Genomic DNA, 22,209 nt, shown 5'->3' with positions numbered 1-22,209 from the left:
AGATATGTGATAGCAAAGTCGATTTCCACACCAGGTCTGCAGTACAATGAAATTGCGTAGAAGCTCCCAATTGAGCTGATTATATGGGCACAGGCGGCCCAGGGCGTACAGAGGTGTGGTAATTTTGTTGCCGCTATTTCCGGATTCCTCACTACCACTGCTGCCTATGGGGTATCCTCATCACTCTGGATAATTTTATAACTCATTGGGAATCCCCTGACCTGCTTTGTGTGTGTATAGGGCTCCTGGATAAGGATGATGTCGGTATTTTCTTCATCGGCTTTGTGGTGCACCTGGTGAACCACTGCCCTGGCACGCTGCCCATTGATCTGGTGTATCTTCAGTTAAGAAGCACATAAAATCTAAAGCAGTGCATCCAGCTGGCATGAGAATGGAATTTTATTGGTAAATTCTGCCTCGGTTACAGTTTTGTCAGTATGCGCCATCTACTGCAACATGCATATTTTCCTGTTGTTGAAAAAAAATTTGAGATATCCTCAATCTTGTACTCTAATTACATCTGACATAACATTTTAGTTTTGTAAAGGAGGTTTGTGGATACCCTGTATATTTTTAAAACCACTTGTTTCTTTCTGTTGTATCTATTGCAACATTTATCTTTTACTGCAAGATCCTGAAGAAACATTTTTCATTTTATAGATAACCACCTCAGGAAGTTTACCATCAACTCCAGAAGTACTAGAAGATGGGACTAAGCATGTTTCAGATAGATCATTTTCCGACATGGAATTTACAAGTTAGTTGTATGATTTGTTATGCTGTTCCTTTTGTATTAAACATTTAAGATTTATCAAAATAAGATGTATTTGAACAATGTGGAAGAGTAATGAACCTTGGGAAGTGTAGAATTTATAGATGTTACAATACCATTATTAAATCATGTATATTCATAAACCTTGTTGCTTGCTATAGGTATAACCCGAGAACAATTTTTTTTTTTTTTAAAATGGTTTCACCAAAGAAATTGAAATATGTTAGGGAAAAGGAAATTGGATTAACTGGTTTCCAAAGTCACTGTTAGGCAGTTATTGCAAGGTGTAGAAAAGAAGGAACATTACAAGCCTTGTGTCCTTTAGCATGGTCTGAAATACTGCTTAGAACCAATTACGTTTTTTAGTGTTAGACAGCTGGTAGTGGAACATTCATTCAAAAGAAAGTACAGTAAACTCACTCTATTCACGGTATCTGTATTTGCGGTCACTGATTTAATATAAAATGAAACTTAAAAAAATATGAATTTTAAAGTGCCGTGAATATTTTCCACCATAAAAAACAGTGTGGCTAAAATCATCTCTTTTTTTTTTTTTTTTTTTTTATATATATATATATATATATGAAAACCCCAGACACGACAACCTATAGTACTTAGTACCATGCTTGGGTTGGAGGTTGAGAAGACGAAAGAAGATATTTGTTGACATTAGACTTGAACTTCTGTAGACTGCAATTTTCAGGAAATACGCATGAAGGCAGGTTGTTCCAGAAAACGGCAGCTGAATGAATAAACAAGGAAGATGAAAAGTTGGTTCTGTGAGTTTGAAGTTGGACAGTAAATGGATGTTGCTGGTGGCGGCACATGTTTGGACTGTTTTGAAAGTGAGACCGGGAATTATAGAAACCAATTCAGAAGAAGTGCCCCGCGCCTCCATAGCCAGGTGGGCAGGAGCAGCAGTACGTAGCACATGCTTCTTCATTAGACCGGGGTTCGAGCCAGTGCCCACCAAATACAGAGGATGCGGAAAGGTCAGGGAATGACCACCGCATATCACTGGAGCAATATAGCCTTAGTTGCTAATGCTCCTAAAAACCAAATAACAAAAAACAAACAAACAAGAAGTGCCCATGGAAGTATCTGTAGAAAAGGCATGCAGCAGAAAGAGTACGCCTATGAGACAGCAAGTGGAGAGACTCTGTTACAGATGAGTCATTAATTAACCTAACTGACCTCTTCTGAATGGAATCTAGAAGCCTGAGATAGGTTTTGAGGGCACCGCCCCAGATGTGGAAACAATATTCCATGGTAGGGCGGATTTGCGATTCATACGGCTGTTTGGAAGAAAAGTAATGCCGAGATCGAAAGGAAACCAAGCTTTTTAGATGCAGAGGAAGCAATATTTGAAATATGTTTGTGCCAAGAGAGATTAGAAGTCAGGGTAATCCCCAAAAGAGATACATCATTTTGTCTAGAAATCGGAGTGTCACCAAAGATAAGCATAGGAGTAGAAGAATTCTTTTTTGCGAGATATAAAACAAGACTGAGTTTTAGAAGGATTGAAATCAACTAAGTTGTCTTTGTCCCACTGGAGAATTATCTGCAGATTGGCATTTAAGGAATTGGTAGCGGATATTTGAGAAGTTGAAGCTGATTGAGCAGGGCAAGGTTTCCCAAAATGGAAAGTGGAATGTAATGTGCTATCATCAGCAAAACTAGGATAGGATTTCCAGTCAATGGAAGAAGGTCATTAATATACAAGAGGAAAAGTGTGGGGGAAAGAACTGAACCTTGGGGATACCAGCATTAGTGGAGAAGTTAGAAGACAGAGAGCCATCTACCATCACCCTCAGTGAGCTATCCGAGAGAAAACTGGATAACCAATTACAAAAAACAGTTGGCAAACCATAAGATGGAAGCTTGTTTAGAAAACCTTTATGCCAAACACGATCAAAAGCCTTTGAGATGTCAAGAGAAAGTACTTGTGTTTCACCGAACTTTTCTATTGAATTTGTCCATAAATGGGTAACATAAGCTAGAATATCACCAGTGGATCGACACTGACGTAATCCATACTGCCGATCGTTGATCAGACGGAAGGTTTCTAGGTAGTTTAAGAGTTGGCGGTTAATTGATTTCTCCATTACTTTAGAAAGAGTAGAAGTAATTGCATTGGGACGATAATTGGATGGGAGGGATTTTTCACCCTTTTTAGGAACTGGCTGGATATGAGCAAATTTCCAAGCAGAAGGAAAAACACCTTTGGAATAATTAAGTGAAAAAAGGTTGCAAAGAACAGGAGTATGTTCAGGAACACAGGTTTTGAGAACAAGTGGACAAATACCATCAGGACCTAGAACTTTCTTAGCATCAAGATTCATCAAAATCCTTTTTTGCGTAGCACAAGCTTCTTGATTAGACCGGGGTTTGAGCCCATTACCACCAAATACGGAGGATGCGGAAAGTTAAGGGAATGACCACCGCATATCCCCGGAGCAATATGGCCTTAGTTGCTAATGCTCCTAAAAACCAAATAACAAACAAACAAACAACAAGATCACAGGAGGCATTGAATGGAGCGTGTGGGAATGGTGGGAGGTGTTTTACCAAGATTATTAATACATGAGTTGGAAGAAAAATAGGATGCTAGCAGGTCAGCTTTATCCTTGGCTGAAGTGACAGAACCATCTGTTTTTGAAAGATGTGGGAGCAGAGATAGACAAAAGTTGCGGCCAATAGCTTTGGCAAGAGACTAGAATGCTTGGCTACCATTAGGGCAAGAAGCCTTAATGGTGGCCAAGCATTCTGGTCTCTTAGTCACCTAATGGTAGCCACCATTAGGGCAAGATTTTGAACAGGCTAAGAGTAGAAAACTTTTAGCCTGTTCAAAATCTAGTTTGGACTGATTAATAACTGCTTTACAATTGTTGCGAGCTTTGGTGTAGGCAGAAAATGAAACTGAAGAATTGGAAACAAGCCAATTATGAAATGCAACGTTCTTCTCTTGAACAGCCTTAGCACATTTATTGGAAAAGCAAGGTTTAGATAAAGGATAAGATTTTAAAGTAGAGTGTGGAATAAAGGATTCTATTCCTACAAGAATAATTTCACTGACATGATCTGAGCAAACGTTGACATCAGAAGTTTTGAAACAGTAATCTGACCAAGGAAAAGAAGAAAAGAAATTTCTCAGGTCATCCCATTTTGCATTCTTGTAATGCCAAACAACACTAGGTTGGGAATAGCCATGAGATAAAAGCTCCATTGGAGAAGAGACAATCACCAAGTTGTGATCTGAAGTGCCTAAAGGACCACTCACTTCGACCGTGTACTTAGAAGGGTTGTTTGTGAGAAAAAGATCAAGCATATTGGCTGTATGGTTAGGATTGTCCGGTATTCTTGTAGATAAACGAACAATCTGTGCAAGGTCATTAGTAATTGCAAAAGCATCAGCATCTCGACCAGCTGGGTCGCTGTGGCTAGAAAACGGAAGCCAGCTGGAGTTGTGAACATTAAATTCACCAAGGAAAATTGCCTCACTGTTAGGAAAGTTGGACTGGAGAAAGTCAAGTTGCAAAGAGAGGAAGTTGAAGAGCTCCAAATGATTAGTGGAGTTGGGAGAACGGTAGAGACAACAGATGAATTTGACACAATGAGGTAGAGAAATTTTAAGCCAGAGAAGATCGAAAAGAGGAGATTCCGAATTACCAAGTCTCTGACATGGAATATCAGAACGGACATATGTACAAGTAGCACCTTTGAGGTGCAAGGAATCATACAGCGAATAATTTAGGAAACTGAGATGAGCAGTAGTTGAATCAGTCGATAACTGAGATTCTGTCAGAAAAAGTACATGGGGTTCGGCATATTGCAAGTGGAAATGGACATTGTTGAGATTAGAATTGAGACCACGTATATTTGTGAAATGAACGAGGAAGTGTTTGGGAGGTTTAGATCTTTCTGCAGATAAGCTTACTCTATTAGTTTGAGAATTCATTGTGTAATCAATAGTAAGAAAAGGTGGGGGGGGGGGAAACATGCTGTATGAAGTAATGAAATATTTGGATATGGCATACACATGGTAAGAAGGCGCCTCCGTAGCCAGGTGGGAAGGAGCAGCAGTGCGTAGCACACGCTTCTTGATTAGACCGGGGTTCGAGCCTGTCACCACCAAATACGGAGGATGCGGAAAGGTCATTCAGGGAATGACCACCGCATATCCCGGAGCAATATGGCCTTAGTTGCTAATGCTCCTAAAAACCAAATAACAACAACAACAACATGGTAAGAAAATACCCAGATCCTTGACATAACGTGACCTCGACAATGCCCCTGTATACACGCTACTCGGACTCTCTCCGGTCACTATCTGGCAGATTAGAGGTAGCAAGATATATACACTAGCTGATTCGGAAGCCTCCTAAAGAGTTACCAATAGGTTCAGTCCGGTGTACTAACTAGCGGCTGGCCTGTGAACACCGTTTTAGAGCTGTACCCTTGAAATTTAAAGAAGATTGGATCTCACTATGATGTTGATCATTACCTCAAAAGTCATCAGTCATACTGCATAATGAAAGAGATGGGGAAGGGTTGACCGGAACTTGCCCTGTCAAAACAGCACTCAGTGGGTGGGGGAAAGAGGGGTGACAAAATCGCGAGTGCAGATGTTTCTTGCTAATCCTTATTCAGTATGTGTTATGCGCTTGTCATGGAAGGTTTCGTCTTTTGCTTATTGATATATTCTTACAAAAGTGAAAAATCTACCGTTTTGCAGTGTGTTAGTGTAAACAGACTTTTTCGAGTGTGTTAACGGTTAAAAGAGAGTGACTTTATTTTGGACGAGTTCTTTTCTAACCCCTACAAAAATATGACTACGAATAAAAAGGGAATTGTGAAAAGATCAAAGAAGGTGATGACATTAGAGAGTAAAATTGATTTATTTATTTCTAATGGTGAAAGAGTCTCATCTATGGCAAAACATTATAAAATCAGAGTCAACAGTATGATCAATCAAGAAATTGGAAGTAAAAATCCACCACTGTATCCGTGAAAATTCTCTAATTGCTTCAAAAATTTGCTCTAACTCGTGGTGTCAAATTAGAAAAATGGAAAAGGACATACAAGAAGTCTAGAATTTGACCATGCAAACGTTGAAATTGTGTTTTTGCCACCCAACACTACATCACTTTTACACCCACTAGACCAAGGTGTGATTGTTGCATTTAAGTCATACTATGTTAGGAGAACTTTTACTGGCTTAATTGAAAAAATGAAAAGGGAGTCGGACTTAAGTCAAAGTTGGAAAAATTATAACATCGCAGATTGCCTGATCAACATCAAGGCATCAGTTGATGAGATAAGAGCATCTATAATTAACACGTGTTGGCAAAAATTGTGGCCAGAAGTGGTTGTTGCTAAAACAATCCCTAATGTCAATGAACTGGTTTCCGATATTGTAGCAATCACATGGGGAATAGAAGGTAGGGGCTTTGAAAACATCAATGGGAACTTATCGAGACTCATGCAGATGAACTTACAATAGAAGAGTTGGATGAATTAGTAACAAGGTTAAATGAGAACCAAAATGATCCTGAGGAGGAAGATATCGACGTTGTTAGACCAGAATTAAATAGTAAATCATTAAAGGAAATCTTTAGCCTCTCCATACAACTTTCAGAAAAGGTGGTAGAAATGGATCCTAATTTGGAAAGAAGCATCAAGTTTAAATGAGACCTAGAACAATTACTCTTGCCTTACATGGAAATTCAAAAGGAGCTCAATAAAAAAACGAATAAACAAACTTCGATTAAGAGTTATTTTTTGCCAAGAAACCTACATTCTTGATATGTTTTTGAAAGATTTGTTTGAAATTTCTAATAAATATTACATTTAATATTAAATTGTTTCTTATTTTCATTTCGATGCCTTATGCTTGTATTTCACTATGTACTGTCTGTTTGTCTATATACATAGTCATATTATGTAGGTACATATAATACATAAATAGACAAAATTTTAGACTAGTTTTTCTTATATATTCTATACTTTTGAACAGAACCCTTTTATTACTATGGGCGCAGTAACTCAACATTCGTGGTATTTCTCAGGAACGTAACCCCCGCGAATAGTGGGGGTTTACTGTATTAACCATCCTGCCTCTTTTAGTGGTACTGCCATTTCACAAGAAGGTGAATGCTTACCAGATAACACAAAAGGTGTCATATGGTGCTTTAAATTTTAAATGCAAAAATTCAAATTAGATGAGCTGCAGTCAAAGTGAATACTATGGAAACAGAATAGACAAACCATTGCTATTCCTGTGTTTCTATAATAACCTTTAAAAAGGAAAGTGGGGGAGGGGGGGGTCTTTTACATGTTTTTAGTTTTCTCCTCAGAGCCAATATCGCCTTTTCAGTGAACTGCCCTGCTATTACACTCCTTTCAAAAGAAAAGTATTTAATAGATGGTATCACCACCTAGACAACTTTTTAATGTTCTTACTCTTTTATCAAAGAGCAGTTGGATGCTAGCTAACATAGGCAGGCAAAAAAGTTGCTAACATAAAGTGGCTTCATGGGAGAAAGAGCTGCTATGTGCTGCTTTAAATTGTTGCTACAAAAAATTAAAACAAGCTGAAGTAACTGCTCTGAAAATATGTGGCATATGAGGAACTGTCATCTCTCTCTCTCTCTCTCTCTCTCCCTTTTCAAGTCACCTGTCTTTAAAATATCTGCAGTTGCAAAATTACAAGTGCCACATGGCATCTCCCATGAAGCTTATTAATCCTGTCAACCATTGTTATAATTTGTGTTTAGTATCAACTTACTCTGATAAGACAGCAGTACCACTGGAATGGCTATCAGAGCAACAACATATCTTTAATAAATACTTCTCTTTTGGGAGAATTTATCTCTTTGATAGAAGTAAAATATCAGAGCAACTTGATGTAATTGGCTTGAGGTGTGAGAACTAAATCTTTCTGATTCCCTTCCTCCCTTTCTTTTTCATAGGCTATAATAGAAAGCTAGAGATGACAATGTTCCTTCTTTTCTTCTAACTACAGTAATTAGTTCACACACATAAGCAGATGCATAGCTGCCAACTTTTGACTTTCAAAAAACTGAAGATCAAGCAATTGTAAGCAGGAGGAAAACAGATTTTTTGTAAAAAGCAGGTTTTTGTAAAGTCATCACACTAGAAATTAAATTCCAATTACAAAATACACATTTTATATTAAAATACAGTCATAAGACATATAGTAGTACAATATGCTTTCACACATTAACATGTTCATGTTCACTGCTACCTAATTGTGAGTTCTCTAACAATTAGGTAGCAGTGAACACTGATTCAGTGTGCTGTAATTTTCAGAATGTCAAAAAAATCAACATTCCAACATCCTCAGCATTCCGAAAATTCATACATAATGGTTAAAAATCAAAAATTTGTAATTCATTGCTATAAGCGAACACTTACTTTTGTGTTTAACTGTAAATCAGAACAAAGCTTAAAATTATATAAAAAGTTTATTCACATACATAAACTAACATTAACACAAACAAAAAACAAATAAAACTTGTGTGCCAAGTCTATAAACAAAAGCCAAGCATTATGGCAAAGTGTTTAATCAGTGTGCCAATACTGAGTTGTTAATTTCATGTGCCTTTATGTTTACAGCACTTGTTGGCTTGACCGCTTAAGATTGACTGTTTGTATGTATTACGGCACAGCACTTAGATGCATTTTGAACTCAGATATACATTGTAGCACATCACTCCTAGTGTCATTTTATACTTATATGCATAAAGGCAGCAAACACATTAATTTACAACTTTTCATTCTGTGGATTTCTGTTTGGACTATCTGTTTGACATCAGCAGTTAATTATGATTGCTTGAAGATACTGTTGCAGACTTTGCACCTCTTCAGAAATACTGATCAAAGTTTTGTTTTGTAACAATTGCATTGTTATTCAGACTTGGCTATCAAGTGACTTTCCAAAGATTCACAAGAAAGAGAGGATCTGAATTCAGTTTTGTTTGTTTTTTTTCTCCCTTTTCTCTCACCTGGTTAAATATTCCCAGACACTCAACTTTGATAAGAGGAATTAGTAAAATGTCAAGAATGACTTGGGATAATTTGTTATATTTCATGCTTCCTTGTACATTTGTCAGTTCTCCTACCAAGGACCACTGTACATTAGTTCTCTTTTCATTTGTAATAGCATCTGGTAGACTCTCACACTAACAGAACTGATGCTGCAAAACATCTGGTTCTTTATCTTTAACAACAGCAAGAAATACTGAAAACTTGTCAGCAGAAAATTTGCAATTTTAAAATGATGCACTGCCAACCGATGAAATTTGTGCTACCGTGGCATTTAGTAGAACATGATTTTTCATTGGGAACTTGTACGCTATGTAGTTTATATGACAGTAAAATAAAAGAATATTTAAGAACTAAACTGAACATTTTTTAAATAATATAAATTCAGTATTGTTTTGGACATCTTAATAAGAGTTGCTGGATGATTTGAAATTGGCTGTTTAGTATTGTTTTATGAAATTATAACAGTTTGTTACTAAACCGTTTATAACAAAAAAATTGTTCATATTTTGATATCAGATTCATAAGGAATTGCATTACAACATCTTATTTCATTGTTTTGAAGACTTTTTAGCCTCAACTGTCATATTTGTATCTTTTAAACAATTTAAGATATCCATAAAATGAATTTTGAGATTTTTATGAATTGTGTGCAACTATTTTATCACATTTGGTTAATAAGTTAATGTTCATTATATATAATTTTTCTGTACTTTCAGGGTCACCAGATTCTTCAAGATGTGATAAGTGTTCAGAGATTTCATCTCTTTTGTCATCTAAACAGAGTGATGCAAGTTCTAAAATATCTCCCACACTTTCTTCGCCAGGTGAAGATTCAGAAGGCAATAATGATGTCTTTACCACTGGAAATGAACTTTTCATTTCGAGAAGCAAGTCTGCTGGTGCTGAGCTAAAGTTAAAGCATGAAATCAATCAGTACAGTCGACGACAATTAGAAAGGTTAAAAAACTTTAATTTATATGACTCATCCAAGGAAGACTGTATCATTATAGATGTTAAAGATAGCATGATATCACTGGAAGAAGCATCTAAAACAAATGGAGTTATCTGGCGGGGTAAGGTGGAAGCTAAACCCAAAAGTTCATCAATGGAAAGAGACATTAAATTGTCATCATATTCTGAAAATTGTGAACTAAGCAAAGGATTTGAAAAAAATGAAAAGCAAATAAAAGACAAGAAGAAATCTGAGGAGTCATTCTTCAGACGCTATCTGTTTGGGCCTCGTAAAAGTAACAGAAAATCAAAGAAACAGGATGAGGAAGTTGATGTAATTCTGGTGAAAAAGGAATGTGAAGGTGAGGAGGAAAAAATAGATAAACCTTCATTTTCATCAAATATAGAATCAGTCAAAATTTGTCAAGAAAAACCTTATGGTAATTTTAATGAACCAAAAGTACATTCTGTGATACCTAGTATTTACAGCGAAGAGGAAAAAAGTAGGCATGATGATCTGAAAGATGACCATAAATATAATCTTTGTATTGAAGACACTGATAATTTAAATAGTGGAAAGGAGCAGCTTCAAAGACCTGAAAGTTTATTTGATGATCAAGAAAAGCATAGTGAACCAACTGAAGTAACAGCAACGAAAGAAAGTTTAGATAATAATTCTACATCTTCTATATTGCTAGACTCAGTGCAGCAAAATTCTATTCTTTTTACTTCTGAAGATGATAGTACTACTTTAGCTTCTCCTAGCATGGTGGTCAAAATATCAGAGCCAAAATTGGAAAGTTTTCCTAAACCATTTTCTTGGCAGAATGAAGCAGGTTTACAGAACAGTAGCACAGAACTACCTTCAAGTAACTTCAATGATAAAGAAACAGAATGTTCGTTACCAGTAGACGAAATTTGCACTTCTAATATTACTGTGGAAAATATTAAGTTGGAGAACCCAGATCCAGAAGTACCCCTGAAAGATGAATGCTCAGAAGAATTACTGATTAGGGATTCAGATGTAGTGAATGCCACTAAAGAACTAGATAGTATTATTTCTGAATATACGGAACCTGATTTAGAATCCAGTAAGTCTGAGATGCAAGACCAATCAGTAAATGTGAGGCAAAGAAAAGATAGTGTAGAAGAAAGAGTAAATCCAGTTGCCATATCCATCATTGAAACACCACAGTCTAGTCCCATTCAGAATTGTGTTAAACCTTTGCTGATTACTGAGGAACTAATAGATCAGCAAAATGTCCCACTTTCTGATAGTCAGGAAAATTTTAAAGTGAAAGAAAACTTTTTATTTGGAATGGAAGAAATGACACAAGAGAGAGAAATAAAAAATAAAACTTGCAATGTAATACAAAGTGTAGAGCAACTTAGTGATTCTGAGAAAGTGTTTGATGATTCCTATGAAACTGATATAAATCAAGAGAGCAGATTTAAAAGGGTAGTTAAGGAAAAGGATCCTGAACCAGAGTTAATGAAGGTTTTTGCTCGTCGTTCAGTGAAGCAGAAAAATTCTGTCCCTGTGGAAGCATCAGAACAGATGAATATTGTCTTTACTAGTGCGACTGAAAAAATAGACAAAAAAGATTCACCACAGATAACTCAAGATTCTAAGAGTAGTTGTTCACCTTTACAATCACCTAGAGAAATAAATCTAGAGCCATCTCAAATTTTTAATCAGAATGGGAAAAAACCTCAGAGCACACCAGTTAAACTATCACCAAACAAAATACATAATGGAGTCTTAAAATTTAATTCACCAGAATCAAAGGAAAGACCTGATATGTTGCCAGAAAGTCACGTTTCAAATAAAGCAGAAACTGATTCCTCTGTTACTCAGAGCTCTGTAAAGAAAGATGTAAATTCCTCTCCTGAAAGAAGAGAGAGAACTGCATCATCAAGTTTTCCTGCAGTAGAAGCAAAAGTTATACACACTCCTATACATAGGTCTCCTTCCTCACCAGCAACAATAAAACAGTCTCCTGCAACATTAGAACAACAGGAGGTAAGTGATGTTTCTAAACATATGGATCCCACCTCTGATGATGAGAAGGTACCAACTGTTTCAAATGTTATTAAAAAACTTCCTATCCAGAGGACTCATGTAGTCTCAAATACACCACTAAAAGAAAACCAGGATCAAAAGGAGCCAGGAATGCCACAGTGGAAGCAGATGGCCCAACTGAGGCGGGAACAAAGGGAACAAAAAGAAAAATCTCAAATGGCACCAACAGCACCTTGCCTCCGTGAGGTAAAAGATTAATTTAATTTAAAATTTAAGTTTTTTTTTTTTTTTGTCAGTGACTTGAAATTGAGTGGTTATATAAAAATAGCTATATAAAAGACGTTATACTGAATGAAAATTAAATCCTATTACAATTTGACAAAAGTTACTATTCCTGTATGAATGGTTTATTCGATACAGGAATGATTGTTTGTTATGGATTCATCTAAACCATGGGTGAGGAAACTTTTTGGCTAGTGAATAATCATTATCAGTAATTCAGTCTTGTGACTAGTCAGTTCCTCTGATGAGCTGTCACCATCTTTGTCTGTTCTGTGCCATTTGTTTTAGTTCCTCAAATTTTTGAAGTCCTGCTTCATTCAGCAACTTCCCTATGAAGATGTTTTTTGGTCTTCCCCTAGGGCATTTCCCATGACAGTCCCCTTTATGGCATCCAGAAGCAAACCACCATGTCAAATCATGTGGCCCACCCATTTGAGTCTTGTTGATCTTATTCTACCTGGAATTTTCCTTTGTTCTTGGACACGTCTCAATACTTCCATATCTGACACTCTTTCAGTCCATTTAATTCTTTCCATCCTGTGTCAGCACCACATCTTGAAGGCCTCAAGTCTCTTTTTGTTTCTCTTTGTTAGAATCCATGTCTTTGCTGTGTATAGTGGCACTGACCAGATATGTCATTATTATCTTCTTCCTAATTTCCTGCGACATCTTTTTCTGTGTAATCAACAGTTTATTCTTGAAAGATTGTTTTGCCATTGCAATTTTGGATTCAATCTTAGTTTGACATGAAACGTCCTGTGCAAATAACTGCCCCAGATACCTAAAGTGCTGTACCTGTTATATTCTTACTCCATCGATCTCAATTCGGTAGGGAATTAACCTTTTACCAATTATCATTGCCTTTGTTTTGTCACATTTATCTTCATTCCATACTTCAGTGCTTTCTGTTTATAACTCTTTTGAAATGCTTTCTACTTGTTCTGAAAGAGAATCGATAAGTTGGATGCCTACTATTGTTTGTTTTACAAGGGGAACTGGCACCGCCTATTTCACATTGTCCCATGTGAAATAAAAGCAAGTCTGCAAGCCAACCAAAACTAGTCATCAAGGAAAGGAATGTGAGGGTACTGACCAGGTAAAAAAAGGTGAGCAGGAACTTGCCAGGATCTTGGTTCAGGAAAATTGGTAATAAAACTGTCTTGCCCAGAGACTTAGAAGGAGGTTTTGGGGTTATAAAAAGGCAAGATACTGTGAATGTGGCTTGGAAAAATGGTCTGAATCAAAACAAACTGGTAGATTTTCAGTGAAACCAACAACTTGTATTAGAAAATATTCTGTCTAACCTGGCAGCCCTCCTAATAGGCGGAGAAGCAGTTTCTGTACAGTTAAGAATTAGAATTTGGTTAGACAAGCTAGTGGCAGAGTCGGGAAGTGAATCACAAAGGTTTAAGTTACCAATGGAAATTACGATATCAGATAGTTTAGCAATGGAGATTAACCAGGAGCTGAGATTGTCAAACTGACCAAGGGAACAGCAGGGGCACCATATGCCACAAACATGAATGCAAAGGCTACATCTTCAAGTTGAAAAGTTCAGTACTAATGGTGGGAGATTATAGGGTAAGCCAGTGGTTTTCAACTGGGTGCCGCAACAACATTCCAGAGATGCCACATAATTTGGGTTTAAGTTACTTAAACCTTTTTTTAAAATTTATATATTTATTTCATTATAAAAGGATGCACGGTATCTTTTTAATTTTGTGGTGATCAATAATTGATGTTTTAGTACCTAATAAAATTATTTTATATATACAGTGTATTCCGGTTATTTGTGCCACCGGTTAATCAGGGCAGCCGTTTATTTGGGACAAATCTTAAAGAACAAAACCCAATTGAGAAAATAGCCAGGGTTTACTTCGCTTAATTTGGACAACATGCCTTTTAATCGGGACAGGAGACTGTAGCACTGGAGATCCCTACGATTGTCTCCGACCATACCTCGTGGTTCGGTCGGATTTCTGGAGGTCACAACCATAAAACAAAAAACAATTAGCAGTCACCTGTTTATTGGGCTTTTCTGTTAGTGCAGTCTATCATAAACGGATAATAAAGTCAATCTTATATTGAATTTGCAATAATACTGACAGCTGGAATTCTGTGGGTTATTATGGTGAAATGTGTTTACACTTCCATGAAATCTTCAATCATATAAAAAATTTAATTTTCAGAATCTTCTCTTCATTCCTATTTTTAAAGCTTCATAAATTGTTACTCCGTTCTCACTTGCACGTATCATGTTACTTGCAATTTGTGTGTGCCGTGTTCTTTGTTATTGATTGCTTATCTTTTTACTGTTTTAAATTTTAACCACCACCCACAAATGTCAACTAGTTAGTATGTATATATTGCTTATTCAGATTATCATGTACATTCTTTTGATTTTCACATATCATTTAATTTTTTTTAATTGGTAAAGTAATAAAGGGTAAATTTGTGCTTAATATATCTTTACTTTTATAGCTTGTGGATAATATTCCTCATATTTTTGCTAATTAGAATCGCTGTTTAATAGAATTAAAATTCAATTCACAAACATGATCACAATGGCTGCCACTTACTACACATCGCATAGTGAATGGTACTTTACTATGGGGAGTCCATCGTAACATGATTTCATTGTACAGTGAACCAATTGTAAAGTGGGATCCACTGTATTTTTAACTATTTACGTGAAACTTTGCATAATTGGGGCAGCCTCTTAATCAGGCCAAAATGCACTAGTCCCAACGTGTCCCAAATAACTGGAATCAACTGTACATATATAATTCATTCATATTATGAATTGTAATTTTGTTTATAGTTATATTATTGTAATAACTGTCATATAACATCTTTTTTTAATATTAGATATATATATCTATACAGAAAGAGAATTTGATCTAACAGGTTTAAAATTGAGTAGCGGTGCCGTTATTAAAAAAAAAAAGGTCAAAAACCACTGGGGTAAGCAATGGAGGTTAGGAGAACATATGCCACCACTTCGTTAATTTTAATGAGATGTAACATGAATGTTAAAATTAGCAGCGAGAGTGCCTTTCAGGTGTAAGCCATCTGCAATGAAACTGAACTGTAATTGAAACTGAATGCAACTGCAATGAAACTGAACTGTAGTGTCAATGGTAAGTAGATCCAGAAAAGTGGGAATCTTGTTCTGGAGGCTTATAGCATTTTGGAAGAAAATGCTAACCTCTCAGATTTATACAGATGGGATGAGAACAAGTGCTGAGCAGTGACTGTTGAAGAAAGTGGGATGGTGACATGACTGCAAAATGGATTGATCACAAATAGGAACAGGGGTTAACCCTGAAGGCATGTCAGAGTTAGTATGAGTGATATTGAAGAGTCCAGTACAATGGGCTTTTTTTTATCTGCCCAATAGCATTGTCTTACTAAACCAGCTTTCTTGCCTTATGGGGAATGGAGCAGCTTCAACTTAGCTAGTACCTGATAAATCCTATTGAAGCCAAGTAGGCCTCCGTAGCCGAGTGGTCAGGAGCGGGAGTGCAGTAGCACACACTCTTTGAGTAGACCGGGGTTCAAGCCTCTGACTGCTGAATACGGTCGATCTGCCAACCCGCACTGGACCAGCGTGGCAGATTATGGTCCATTTCCCTCAGCAGGAATTGTTGAGGAGGCTTTCATCCTGCAGTGGGTTGAGAATGGCTGCAGTTTGCCCTTTTTAGGCTCTCTTAAGCATGACAAGTGTAAGTTTGTCAACTAAAATGATAACACGTCTTATAAAACTTCACAGACTGAAAGGAAATTAAATGGATATGACACCATCTTTATACACACAGGGTGGATAGAGTACACTCTAACTTCATTAGAGTTAGAATGATTTGTGGTTAATAGCAAATTTACAAAACTGTATCTGGTTATTTATGTTAACTTAAAACAAGCAGACTGGCAGCATGTAGTGAAAGATTAGGCTTATCGCAACGTAAGAGATGACAAAAACTAGTAATTATGGAGGTCTTCACACATTCAATTGTGTAAAAAAAAAAAAAACCCCACACATGGCAGAACACGATTAATTTGACCTGAGGGAACAATGCGTACAAATGAGCTAGAAAAATAGGATAAAAATACTATACAGCAATACCCCACTTAGCACAGCTTCAAACAGCATGGGTTTCACTATAACATGGTTTTCAATTACTGTATTTCCCCATGTATAAGACGCACCTTTTTTCGAAAATTTTGGGGTCTAAAAACTGGGTGCGTCTTATACAGTGGTTGTAGATTTTTTTTACTTGCATTTCGCGCTTGTTGTCTTTGCGCTCATTGTTTCTCACTTGTTACCAGCATATTAGGTTACGTTTTGCCACGTTCTGCCCAGAAATGGCTCAGAAAAGATTTTTGTACAGTGCTGAATTCATGTTAAAAGTGATCCAGTTTGCAAAAGTGAATGGAAATCGTGCTGCTGAACGGAAGTTTGGTCCTCCTCCAACTGAGAAAACAATCCGAGACTGGCTACGGGAAGAAGAAACCCTACTTAAAACGCCACGGCAGAAGAAGGCCATTAGAGGCAAGTCAGCAAAATGGCCTAATTTAGAGAGGGAATTGAAGATATAAATTGAGGAGCAAAGGGCAATTGTAATTCCTGTGTTCACAAAGATGGTGCCGCATGAGGCAAGAAGAACTGCTGATGAAAAAGAAGTTAGGATTTCAGAGGAGGACACAATTGGTGCTTCAGGTTCATGAAACGGAATGGACTAAGCATGCGTACACGCACCAGACTTGCCTGAAATCTATGAGCAGAAGGTCCTTGAATTTCATTTTGTCATTCAATGTCGGAAGACACATCAGTTTGAGTTGGGACAGATTGCAAATATGGACAAAGTTCCCCCTTCAATTTGATGTCCCAAGTAACAGAACTGTTGATAAGAAGGGGGTGAAAACTGTAACTGTGAAGACAAGTGGACATGAAAAGAGCATACAGTTGTTCTAGCTTGTTGTGCCGACAGAACCAAGCTGCCTCCTATGCTGATTTTCAAACGCAAAACAATGCCAAAAGAAGACATTCCTCAAGGAGTGATTGTCCACGTTCATGACAAGGGTTGAATGGATCAGGATGGGACGAAGATCTGGTTTGAGAAAGTTTGGAGCAGGAGACCAGGTGGGCTCTTACGCAAACCTGCCCTATTGGTGCTTGATCAGTTCAGGGCACACATAACAAAAAATACAAAGAAGATTGCTGCAGAGCAAAAAACAAAACTTGCCGTCATATCTGGAGGCTTGACATCCCGGCTCCAACCACTTGATGTCAGCATTAACAAACCCTTCAAAGCTGCCATTAGAGACAAATGGAACCAATGGATGAAGTCTTCTGGGGACAATTTGACATCAGCAGGAAGAGTGAAGAAACCAACTATAGGAGAAGTTTGTACCTGGGTGAAAAGATCCTGGGATAATATCAAGATTGAGATCGTTGTCAAGTCATTTAAGAAGTGTGGCATTTCAAATGCCATAGATGGAACCGAGGACAAGGCAATATATGAAGACAGTGATTCGTCATCAGACACAGATGAGGACAAGCTAATGGATGGAGTTTTGACAGTGATGAGTTGTATGAATTTTATGATGAATAAAACTTGAGTTCAATGTAATATGTAATACATTTTTGTAATACATTTTTTTTTTTTTTTTTCAAATTCCGGGCCCCAAAATTAAGGTGTGTCTTATACATGGGGAAATACGGTAAGTTTAAGTCAAAAATTTACTGTACATATTAAAACTCATTCAATAGCCTAGACAGGTACTATACATATATTCTGCGTTGTTGTACCCTATGTACGATACATATATGCTGCGGTGCCAACTCTATTGTCTACCATGCACATGTGACAATAACTCCTTTCAGGCAGTCAGCTGCAATGTGCAACAGTGTTCAGTATTCTTAATTCCATCCTGATGAGATGACATGATAGTTTTTCAAACTTTTCATTTCAAAATTTATTTTTTACCCCTTTAAATACGATCGAAAATATATCTGCATCTTGACTAGAAATCACTGGCAACAACATGCCTTCTGTTTGGCAGCATGTTTTGCCCCATTTGGTAAATGATTTCACTGGTTTTGAATCGCAAGTTCAGATAATTTCCAAAGACATTGTGAAGGTCAGAAAAGACTTGGGATAAGAAACTTTGGACACTGCCAATGTACATGACTGCATTGACTCACATGCAAATGACAGATGATGCAACTCTCCTTGAAATTGATGAGCAAACTGCATATGCAAAACAGTTCTGAAGTGGATAACACTGAAGTGCCACAAAAAAACAATTTTCAACAGAAGAACTGGAGCAAGTTTTTTGGGGGGTTGACATGGCCTGCGAGGCAATCACGAATGGAGATCCGAATGTTGAACGTAGCATTTTACAAGCTGGGATTTCATGCTTCAAAGACTTGTATGCTGAGAAAAAGAAGAGATGGCTTCACCAGACTTCATTATTGAAATACTTGAATAAACAACTGCTTTTTTAAAGCTTTTTTTCTCATCTCTCATGATGTTACCTTTTCGTTAATAAAATTTTTGCAATATTTTTTTTAATTTCAAATCCTTTTAATTGGCTATCAAGTGCAAATTGTTTATAGATTTATTATAATTTGTTTATAGACTGTTTTTCTGGTACGCATTCAATTAAAACCCATTAGAATTATACCTCAATCAGCACAGTTTCACATAACACGGAATAGTTTCAGTACCAATTATCAGCACTATGCAGGGTATTGCTGTACTTCAAAATTAACAATGAGCACATAAAAAATGGCAGCCATTAACACACAAAACCACAGAAAAATTTGTTATTGACTCATTTCTTTAACTGTTTCTTATAGTTAATGAAATATTGAAATAAATTTACTGAACAGACCTCATGCGAACTATAGAACATTATTATATAGGTGTATAGCTATAGATTTATATCTATAAGTAAACTAAGTTTGCTCCAAAATAAATTGATCTCATATTGTCCAGGCATTTTTCCACAAGTTGCCTTGGTATTGCACTTACATTTCAAATAAAAAGCACTGCTCCTAATGAGAAGTATATTGCTATTTAAATGAAATGCATAGCCATTGCCATACAGCCCTTTCAATGCATGAGTATATGTGACTTTCATAACTTCTTTGAGAACTGTGACCTTCTTTTATTAGAAAATCTAATTTTGTTTTGAAAAATAAATGAAAATCAAAAGGAATTGTGTAATAATCACAGGTTCTTTTCGATTTTGGTATTTAGCAGCTTGTTAAGTATGATCTAATATATTAGATACTATACTAAACATTAATTTCACTAATGTGGTAATGATATATTGAAGAACATTATGTGTTAATACGTTGAAATTTCTGTTTTTAGGCACCTGCCAAACCACCGAAATCTTCAAAAGTTCTAGATCGTGTAAGTTATTTCCAGAAAATTCATGCATCATAAAAGCACAAGGAAACAAAAACGTCTTTCAGGTAGCAGATTGTGATATAATGTGTGTGTTACTGGTACATATTCCTATGGACTAAATGTTGCTGAATGATGTTTCCTTAGACAATTCTCAGAGGAAATAACATTGTAGAATGTATTAATAATGTTTAATACATTTCAGAAGTATCCAGATTTTGCTATATTAAGGACTTCAGAACTATTGTATATACCTCAGAATTAAATTTCCTACTAATGTAGGAAAGCTTTCCTTTTAAATATATCCTTTTTTAATTGTTCAAATATTGAGGCTTATTTAATTTGTGAAGTACATCATTTGACTGTGTGCAATTTGATATTTTATAAAAATATTATCTCATTCATATATGCAGAACACCTTTGAAGAGGAGCAAAAATTTCATATGAAAGTGTTTTAAACGAAAGTCTAGAATTCTGACTATTATGGAATTTCAAATTTGAGTTCTGTTGAAGTTTGGAGGAAACTGAGGTGCGAGATATTCAGTATATTTCTTGTTCATTTTTTGTAGATAATAAGGATGTTAATATGTAAGAAATATTCAAAATAACCTTATACTCAACAAATTTTCACCACCTGTGCACATGTATATAATTTACCCTGTTCTTATAGTTGTGTCTGGAATAGCTGCATACAAAGTTTTAAGATTTATCTATATATGCCCTACACCTGCATCTGTACGTTTCCTTGTTATAACATTTGCATTTTGTGTTAGTAAAATATATTGAAATAAACCAAGATCTATTTGTATGCAAAATTCATAATATTACTTTATATTTTGTGACATTATCTCAACTTCCTTGAAGAATATAGCTTGAGCTTACATGCAGGCTTTGTATAACCATTTCACTTTAGAGAAAATACAAACATCCCAGTAACTAGGAGCTTTGAAAAGCAGTTACTGTTCATTATTAATAATACTTATGTAAATATGGGGATGTTCATTATTGAATTGCCTGTTGTACAAAATATTGTTATCCTTAATTTTAGTGTTCCTAATAATAGATCTCCATGTTTGAAACTTATACAGAATATTGCAGTTTGGCTGATTAAAATTAATTTTAATTTTTTTATTTTTACCCTTTCCATCTTTTATAAGTGGATTACAGTCTTAGTTTTTGATATAATTAAATTAGATTTTACCATAGCTTAATAACAAAATAATTTAAAACAGCTAGATTGCAAATATGCATGCATTTCTAACTGAGCTGCATAATGATCTCTTATATGACCTATTTGTCATGACTGTAAACTTGTACTTTTGAAGCGACAATTTTTGCCAATCCTTTGGACCAGTAATCTTTTGAATAGCAGTAAATAAAGTGTTATGCAATTAGAAGAGTTTTCCATTTGAAAATTGCACATTAAGCTCGAATCCTATGAATATCATGTAGAGGGGCCCTATTTCGAACACTGAAATTTTTCTTTTTTTCTGCTGCAGTAGATGTTTTTATAGCTTTATACTGAGCCGTAATAAGATGTCAGGAATATACTGCAGGTAGATCATTCTTAGTTTTAAAGGATGTTTAAAGATTGCACAAAATTTTGATTCAGATTCCATAAACAACAAATTAATTTTTAACTGTTTTTGGTAATCATAAGGATTTAAAATTAAGGTTTGCAATATTAAATTTTACAGTAACTTTAAAAACCAGTGAATGCATTTAAGATAACTGTTCTTTGCACATGAGTAAGATCAGAATAAATCCTCTCTATGATGCTCTTCTCCAAGAATTCATAAGTATTGGTATACCATGTCTTGTCCCTGAAGTTTAACTGTATAATCTCTCATTTTGTTGGAATAAACATATAACAAGTTCTTTAGGTAAATTTTTAGGGATATAAATGATCCATGAGTTTTAAAGATGGGATCTTTGTAAAATTTAACTGTTTTTATGTCACTTGGGAGACAAGACCTGAGACAGAAAAAGGGAATGCATTTTAGCAACATTAAATGTGATTTTGTAGTTGGACTCCACCAAACTATTTCCTCACAAAAAATAATTAGTATATCTGCTGCAGTCTTGAAAGAAGTGCATAGAGCATGGCTACTATGTTAAAGAAGACTAGTGACTATGCTCCATCAACAGGAGTTTAAATTTTCACATCTGGTCAGTAAATTAAACCAAAATGCTATGAGAAACAATGTTTAAATCGTAATAAGATATAGGAGACTTGTGATATTTGAGGTATTAATTCGTGGTCTGTGTTTCACTGGTTAAAAAAAAAAATTTTTTTTTATTATGTATGGATTCTCATATAATTTGATAAAGGTTTAAATTAAATTATATTTCTGTTATTCTGGAATCCTTTAAGGTGAATATTTTGTTTCATATATACATTGGACATACAAGAAGCTCTTTTTTTATGGCATATTATGTACAATATAATGCTTAATGGCCTAATATTAAGAAGGGGGCCAGGCGCCTCCGTAGCCAGGTGGGAAGGAGCAGCAGTGCGTAGCACACGCTTCTTGATTAGACCGGGGTTCGAGCCCGTCACCACCAAATACGGAGGATGCGGAAAGGTCAAGGAATGACCACCGCATATCCCGGAGCAATATGGCCTTAGTTGCTAATGCTCCTAAAAACCAAATAACAAACAAGAAGGGGGCCCATGACGTTGAATTTGTTGT

General features: G+C 36.0%; 1 protein-coding gene across 1 annotated transcript in view; it reads left to right on the top strand.

Annotated features, from left to right (window-relative positions):
* Positions 1–19,740, top strand: part of LOC150090593 (uncharacterized) — a 135,611-nt gene extending 115,871 nt beyond the window's left edge. Inside the window, exons 9-11 of the mRNA XM_090386636.1 lie at positions 661–757; positions 9,559–12,062; positions 19,481–19,740. Coding sequence (XP_090242762.1) covers positions 661–757; positions 9,559–12,062; positions 19,481–19,555 — 2,676 coding nt within the window. The 3' untranslated portion in view covers positions 19,556–19,740. The remainder of the gene's footprint in view (positions 1–660; positions 758–9,558; positions 12,063–19,480) is intronic.
* Positions 19,741–22,209: the final 2,469 nt, after the last annotated feature.

The sequence above is a fragment of the Mastigoproctus giganteus genome, chromosome 1 (assembly GCF_048544385.1).
Source record: "Mastigoproctus giganteus isolate SK-2022 chromosome 1, ASM4854438v1, whole genome shotgun sequence".
In the NCBI taxonomy this organism is placed as follows: Eukaryota; Metazoa; Arthropoda; class Arachnida; order Uropygi; family Thelyphonidae; genus Mastigoproctus; species Mastigoproctus giganteus.
Note: the sequence above shows the minus strand (reverse complement) of the source record. Positions and strands in the feature narration are given on the sequence as shown.